Here is an 8300-nt window from a genome sequence, read left to right as displayed (position 1 = left end):
CTTCGAGGCAGGTAAATTTTCCTCGAGGAATTTTAGTAATCGAGGTACTCGAATCATTCGAGGAATCGTTTCAGCCCTAATATATATACACACATACTTGTTGAAACGGTCACTATGTTGTGACAGAGTAAGAGATGATGTGAAGATAAGGATAAAAATCGAGCTCCTCTGCCTTCTTACTGTGGTCCTATTGCCATCTGCATAAATAAACCGTTAGGTCAGAAACAACCAATCATTGCTACGCTACAGCTAGTTTCCCCACAACGGAGCCTGCCATACATGCTCAAGACAGTTAGCATAGCCGCCGGAGGATAAACTGATTTCCTGGAATGGTAAGTTGCTTCTCTGCCATTGGTACATTGAGCTGAGAAGCTTTAAGTTACTCTATGGAGTTTCATTAAGACCAACTGGCTCGACACTCAAAAGCGTTACCACAGCATGACGCTTCCCCTACCACATTAGCTCATCAGGATGGTGTGTTCAGGTATTTATGCAGCAGTTGTTGCAGCACACAACGTTTTGACTTTCATGTAAAATGCTCCGTTAATCCACTGCATTAACAGCACCTTTTGTTGCAATCAAAATCACTGATTTTGTGCTGATATTTTAACAAGGAATTTTTTTTTTAACCGTTTGTCATTAAACCTGTTCCAAGAATATCTTATTGCAAGGTGCGAAAAATAATCCCCTCCCACCCCCCAGTTTGCAATAAAGTCACAACTATGCACTAGTGTGAAAAAAGAAAAAGATTTGTTGATTTTGCATGAATTTTCACGATCACTAACAACTGGAGCGACTGGATAAGCGCTTCAATAATCCAGCGCCACACCCTCTCCCCTTTGACATCAGTGATTTGATTGACTATTGAAGTAAATCCTGTGTACTTAAAGTAATACTGCGATTAGATATTGTTTGGATAAATGTTTAAGTTAAGACATCACTTTTAGATGGGATATTAACATGGGTTCTTTGCCGTTTTCTTTAAACTAGTTTGTTTTCCCCCCCCTGTTTTTAGGTCAAACAGGGAGTTTAGGCGTTGTACTCATGTGTTTTTTTTTTTTTTACAGATAAAGCTTTTACTTTCACACAAAAGGGGAGCGTTTTTTGTTTGGTTTGGCCTTCGAGACCTTGAAGTTGGATCGCTTCCACTTTTTGTTAAGCCGTGTGAAATCCTTAACTTAAGCAATAAAAGCTGCTTGTTGTTGGTTGTTAGATTTATTTTCTATATTGCGTGTTACATCCCGTGCCTCCTGGACTTCCGTTTAAGGGTAGCAATTCATCATTTGGTTTAATCTGACCAGAGCATCTCCACTCTGTATCCTGCAAACAGATGTTCATATCGTTTTCTTTCAACACAGGCCAGAATTAAGTATCACCTAAGCTCAGAAAACACCAGTAGGTGGATTGTACCAACTAGTTAGGAGAATTTAAGGCACTCCATTTAAAAAAAAAACAAACAAACAAATAAAAGTAATTAGATTACAGGACATAGTACACATATTTTTGTGAAGTTTCTTAAACAAGTTCAAGAGGTATGAATACTTTTCCAAGGTAATGCATCGCTCTGTTTACCAGTCAGACAAATGTGATAAAGGCTATTTAAAGTCAAAACAGAAACTAAATCTCACTCTTCCACCCGGCCATCTTGTTTTATGGTCACTGTTTACAAGTAAACAGCAACAGCCGAGCTCCACCGTGCCACCCTTTCCATATCAACACAACTGTAACGTCACGAAAAGGAGGAAAAATCTTGAATCGGTGTATTCCACGTCCGTTCAGGCAGGAGGTGAGGACACGCTTGCCGTTATTGCATCTGCTTTTGTTTTAACACGGAAGCTATTTTTGAATGCATTCCAGTTGAGTGATGTAGATGGTCCAATCCATCCCCTGCCTGCGTCTGAACTCCTTATTTAGAGTAACACGAGGTGAAGTACAACATGCAATCAGCCTTCTGCTCAACCCAGACGCCCCCGAAGAAGCACTACATGTGCTATAAAAACGATAAAACTTCTGATACTTTGCCTTCTTACTGTTATCAGGAGACATACTTTAACAAATACGACAGAAACCAACCAGAACCATTATTTACAGTCCCTTTGGAGGTTACATAAGATCTGATACAGCTGTCAACATGATGGAAATGCACTCCCATGCAAAGGAAATATCTGTACGGAGAGGAATCAGCAAGCAAACTTACAGTTCCTGTCGTTAAAAAAAAAAAAAAAGTCTTCGCCATTTAAAATGGGAAAAGGCCGATTACTTTTTAACGCAAGTTAAAGATTGTGTTACAGGAAAGGTCAAAACAATTGCTAAATGGAGGAGGTTATGTAATGAAAGCAAAGTCAGCAGTGGATCTACATGAGACTTCATTGGCAGAGGACATCTTTTTGGGAAGAGTGTTGAGTGGACGGCAGAGGGATTAACACCGGGACTTTTCTTCTACGTCTAGAGCTGCACTAAACACCACAGGAAAAAGCCTGGCTGGGAGGGCAAACTAATTAGGTAACAGAACATATTGCTCTCCACACAAAGAAAAAAACTTTTTGGAGGGTTGATTTTTTTAAATTTTTTTACCAAACACATTTTACAAGGTAATTATAGCTCCCAGATGCAAATAGACAGCCTCTTTTCCCAACTTCTGAAACATATTAGCGTTTCATGATGCGTGCGTGCATGTGTATGTGCGCGTGCGTGCAGAGCAGAGTAGGGTGGCCTTACCAAACAAATCTCCAAACGGATCTCTCCCGCCAAAGAATTCCCTGAAAACGTCCTCTGGGTTACGGAATGTGAAGCCACTGTGGCTGAAGTTATCATAATGGTTTCCTGTAAAACATTATAGAAAAAAAACTTAACTGCATGACAATGTACACACATCACTGCAAATATAACGTGTCAGTACGTCAACAAGGAACTGAGATGAAAGAGATACGTCTCCTAATAATCGGCTTATTTCGTCATGACGGGTAAATGTCATCAGTTAAGTCTAGAACGCCGACGGATCCTCAGCCTGTTTGAACGTTTTCTTACCTCCTCCATTGAGGCCATCTTTTCCATATCGGTCATAAAGACTCCTTTTGTTTTCTGGGAGAGAAAAAAAATGTACGTGAGAAAAGATAAACTGAAAATTTTAACATATGACCTGCAAGATTTAATTTTGGATCGACTTCCCCCCCCCGCGGCCCCATTTTGGATACCTGCCTTTTCTTTGTTAAAAAGGTTAACATCATGTCAAACTACACAACGAGAAAAATATGAATGCCTTTCATAGTAGTGCAAATAAAATAAAAAAAATTTAAAAAAAAAAGACAAAACCATCTCTTCTTTTGAGGTTAAATCATGACTGTATTTTTAATTTTCCTTCTTAAAATCCCTTGTTGATAATCACGTACAAAACGTTGCTTGCTTGCAGTTCCAGTTAATCCTGTTTGGTAAAACACTTGCAGGAGCAGTTTTTCCTGTTTGGTAATTTAGGTGGAAAACATTTGGCTTGTTTGGGAACATCAGGATTTATTATACACAACATTTACAAATCATCAAATTCCACAACATCCAACAAGTTCTGATGCTTAGCAAACCAATATTATAAAAGGCTTTTATATTTAGCAAATAGTGAAAGCTTTTTATTTTTAACAAATCAAAATCTGTAAATTTGAGGTTTATATAAAAGCCATAGAGTCCATCAGCATTATTCTGCCACTTCCAGACACGAGTGAGACATCCAGAGATGTTTTATTTATGAAACGGCTTAACAGGTTACCTTCATAAGCCAAACATAGCTGTCAGACTGCCTGTGTCAAACTAAATGAGGAAAATCATAGACTTTTCTGAGAGAAAAAAAAAAGAAAAAGAAGAAAAAAAATGAGATATGCATTCCAGAAGTCCGACATGGTGCAATGGAAAAAACAAAACAAAAAACACAGGAACTGCCGCTGCAGGCATCTTCTTTCACCACTGCGACATTTACAACTGGATTTCCTCTGTTCTTCACAACCAATAGTAGTATAACTCTTCAAAGTGCAAACTGGAATTAAAGGAACAATTTGACTGCTGGTGGCATTTTTCCAAGAGAGGTGTTGCTATGCTTTTGAAAAGTTAGCAACCTTATATAACAATTGTAGAGTTGCAACAAGCAGAATGTTGTCTTGAAAGGGATTTACGAGTCTTTTGTTTCCCTTTTTCACCCTGCAGGGTGTTCATTTAGTCCTTGAGCTCTTCACTCCTTTTTCATTTTGAAGAACAAACTTTTTTTTTTTGAAAGTCAAATAACTAAAGACTTAACTGTATTCCCTGCAAAACTGAAGTGAGGCCTTCCATAAAAACTAAAAAAAAAAAGACTTGTAGTTCATTACTAAGTAACTTTAAAACAGATTTGAAAAAAAAAAAAAAACATACCAAATCAATATTTTATAAACTGTTGTCTCCCAAACAAAACCACTTAATGTGAATAACGAGTAGAAAAATCAGAGAGGGTAGAGTCAACATATCAGGGATAAAAACAGAACATTTGAAGTTAAAATAGACCCATCTTACCATCTGACAGGACTTCATAAGCCTCCGACAGCTCTTTGAATCGTCTCTCTGCCTCTTCCTTGTTGTCTGGGTTCTTATCAGGATGCCATTTCAATGCCAATTTTCTATAACTGTGAGGGGAAAAAGAAACAGTTAAAACAAGCAGCATATCATATATACACAAATATGCCAAAAAAAACAAACAAACAAACAAAAAGAAGAAAACACAAGTAATACAGAGGTGGGACAATCAGCTGTATCAGAGGTATAGAAATCAATCAGCCAGAGATGAGAACTGACCACTTTCACACTTAGTTTATCCACTGAATGCATCGCAACCAAGAATTCCCACCTTGTTTGGTCTACAAACACATCAGCCACCAGCATTTACTTTACACACTTCTTTGAATTTAATAATAATAAAAGGTACACATACTACCGTCACTTTCATACATAACGTACTTTAATATTGAATTTAGAAAAATAAAATAGATTATTACAGTCACATTATGTATAAGATTCATTTATTGCCAGATAAGCTTATATCAGCATTTATCCGATATTGCTTGTTTGACAAGTAGTTTTTTGCTCTTATCCCTCGTTTCCATTTGAACAAATTTTTTTTATACATATCCGTCTTTCCAAAGAATCCCAAATTAAAATTTTGAGACAAGTTGGGATCTCTTGCTCTTTAATGAAAAAGGCTATTCACGAGTAAGAAAACATCCAGGATGTTTGCCAGTGTTTCCAGGAGTGGATGTACAAGCAAGTTCATTCTGAGGTCAGACAGAACAATGCTCCAATTAAGTACACACACACACACACACACATACATACTCAGAAAAAAACAAAAAACAAATGCAGCTTAACCTGCACATGCCTCCATCAGAACGCTAAAAGTCCAAGACAGTACAGTTGGATGAAGACTAAATATGTATAACTTGTTCAGTCTTGTAGGGATTGTCAGGGAAAACCTTCTTCCCCATCTAAAGAACACATTACAGCGCAGATACACAACGTCTAGATTAAAGCGTACAAGGTTGTCTTGATGTGCAGTTTTGGCTTTCACTCTATTTGATGCTTTACTTTATGGTGGTACATCTGATATTGAATGCAACTCCGTTCCAGGACGGTTCAAAAAGAAAAAAAAACAACAAAAAAAACAAGCTTCAACCCCTAAAATAAACTTCTATGCGTTCTGACCTCAATAAGCTACAGGAATGTTGGAAACATAAGGAGGCCAAAATTCCTCCACAACACTGCTAAAATCACACAGACCACAAAACCTTTTAATTTACGACCTGTACAGATTTCACACGGCCCTTCCGTCTTTCTTACTGCTGCTCATTTCAGACTTGTATTTAAATAATTATACAACCCAGTTAAAAACCAGATGACTTCGTTTGTCACACGTGTAAAATACATCCCTCTGTGGAGAAACGCACGGTCACGTCGGGGGGTGGGGGGTGTTGTTTGGAGGCAGTGACCATGACGACGCCAAACCCAAATGGACAGAGACGGCCCCCCTCCCCTTCCCGAGCTGATTTAACAAAGACAGACTGAACTGCATTGACCAGCAGAGTGGGCCTTGCAGAGCGGCTTACGCTGCATCAGCCGTTTGTTTCTAAGCCCGGCAGCAGCAGAAACACAGAAGCTGCCGATAAGACAAGGGACTTAAAAAACGAACGGGGGTGGTTGGGGGGCTCGTACTATTCAGGGGATTCAACCCCTTTGGTGAACAGGTTTTGTTGCTCACATCTGTGTTGTAATCTGTCTTATTATCTTGCTGTCAAAAGCCTGTTTGAGTGGTCAGAGGGCAGACCAGGTCAAACAAAGCAGACTGCTTGGTAATTGTGCAACATCCCAATCAGTCAGTTCACCAGGAGGGGAAAAACAGGCAGCAAGTGCAAACTTCAGAGTAATCTACATTCCACTGAGGTCAGTTGCTCTTAGAAATGTCATGTAGCAAGGATGAAACGGTTTCTGGTCTTATTAAAAAAAAAGTTTAATCGAAATTTTGTTAGAAATGCAGTTTCAAAATGACGACTTGATTTTCCTAGTAATCCACTAAGTTTTTTTTTTTTTTTTTTTTTTTTTTTTAACTGACCACCAAACACGTCATTTCCAACCTGATTAAGATCCGAGTGACCAAATCCTGAACCTCAACAAGAGTGGTGGAGTCATTCTGATGTGGATTCCTTATTTTTAAACAATATCCCCAACAATGTCACAATTTTATGTCTTCAAAATGTCATGCAAGCTGCGAGCTCCGATTCAATCAGCTTTTCTTCAATAAACTCCGAGACGAGTCCAAGATGATCTGCGGTACAGACCGGACCGGAATTTGTGAGTTAGTATGTAAACTATAAAAACTGATGTTCGATATGGCAAAGACACTAAATAAACCAGAACCCAGGCAAGTCTCGTTTTCTCTCTCAATAAACGGCAGACATCGCTCCATAGTAGACGGGAGCAGCTTTTGTTTTCTCCAACTTTGCATGGAAACATGCAAATTACTACCACAATTTTCACCAGACAACATATTCCACAGACAAAAGTTTTACTTTCACCTATTAATTTTCTGCTTTAGAAGAAATGCTCTTGTTTTGTCCTTTCCAACTACGGTGAGGTAACCGCTGTGATAAGATTAAAAGTGATTATTTAAAAAATAATAATAATTACAACTTCTTTTAGGTCTTTTTTTTTTTTTAGGCAACTGTCTGGTTGTGACTCCTGTTACAACCCCACAAACACAAACACTGCTCTAAAAACAAATAAAAAAAGACCTACACTTCGTCAAGCCTCATCTCTAGCAGATGACCAAGTTTTATTTCTTTCCTTAACTGGACTGGTCAGTAGGTCACTCAAAACTCCTCATCTTTCCTGCTGCATTATTTCCTTATTAAATAAGAGGCTGACAAATTGGAACATCAGCAGAAAGCAAAAAACAAACAATACAAAGCAGCAAACACGCAAGCACTTACGCTTTTTTTATGTCCTCTTGCGATGCATTCTTTTGGACTCCCAATATCTGGTAGTACTCCACCATGGCTCTGTCTGTTTTTGTGCTGATTTACTTCAGGCTCTTCTGACTGGCCTGTGTGGGAAGAAATACACTTTGTTAGGAACTAAGTGATTAAATCAAGCTCAACAAAAAAAAAAAAAGCAAAAGAGCAAAGTCATGTGTGACCTGCAGGATTCCTACACTCCTGATCAGAGAGAAGAACCATATTTTAAAAGTGTGGAAAAACCCAACGCTGTTGCTCTGTTCGCTTGAAAGATGACAGCTTAGCTGCCAATGTAAGCCAAGCAAAATGACACCACTGAGAACATCCTTACATCCTTCAAGCCTGAGGCTCTAAGAGACTATGAAAAATTTTTCCCTTTAATTTTTGAAGTTCGCTGTAGAGCCATAAATCAAGGAGTTATGAAACTCCTGACAAAAAAAAAAACAAAACAAAAAAAAAAACATGCCAAGACAAGTCTGATACAAATCAAGAGACTATCAGATTGAGATTTTTCACTCAGCGTGAACCAGCATATAAATCTGCTTTCCTCACATAGTAACAAATCTATATTTACAGGTAAAAGGTAATTTTATTTATATAGCGCATTTTCAGCAACAAGGCAATACAGAGTGCTTAAATTTTTAACTACAAAACTGGGACAGATTTAACTTTATGAGGCTGCTACAGTCTACACATGACAAAGTACTTTTAAGTTTAGTAAAACCTTAACCAAGAAAAAAAAAAAAAAAAACAAAAAAAAAAAAAAAACATGCCAAGACAAGT

General features: G+C 38.1%; 1 protein-coding gene across 3 annotated transcripts in view; it reads right to left on the bottom strand.

Moving 5' to 3' along the window:
- The window catches only part of dnajb6b (DnaJ heat shock protein family (Hsp40) member B6b), a 36616-nt gene that overhangs the window by 22771 nt on the left and 5545 nt on the right, over positions 1–8300 (bottom strand). For all 3 annotated transcript variants that reach the window (XM_007555629.2, XM_007555628.2, XM_007555630.2), the window contains exons 2-5: positions 7494–7606; positions 4531–4640; positions 3028–3081; positions 2719–2823 (exon numbers count right to left, since the gene is read on the bottom strand). In XM_007555629.2, coding sequence (XP_007555691.1) covers positions 2719–2823; positions 3028–3081; positions 4531–4640; positions 7494–7558 — 334 coding nt within the window. In that variant the 5' untranslated portion in view covers positions 7559–7606. The remainder of the gene's footprint in view (positions 1–2718; positions 2824–3027; positions 3082–4530; positions 4641–7493; positions 7607–8300) is intronic.

This window comes from Poecilia formosa, unplaced genomic scaffold (assembly GCF_000485575.1).
Source record: "Poecilia formosa unplaced genomic scaffold, Poecilia_formosa-5.1.2 Scaffold71, whole genome shotgun sequence".
NCBI classification, from domain to species: Eukaryota; Metazoa; Chordata; class Actinopteri; order Cyprinodontiformes; family Poeciliidae; genus Poecilia; species Poecilia formosa.
Note: the sequence above shows the minus strand (reverse complement) of the source record. Positions and strands in the feature narration are given on the sequence as shown.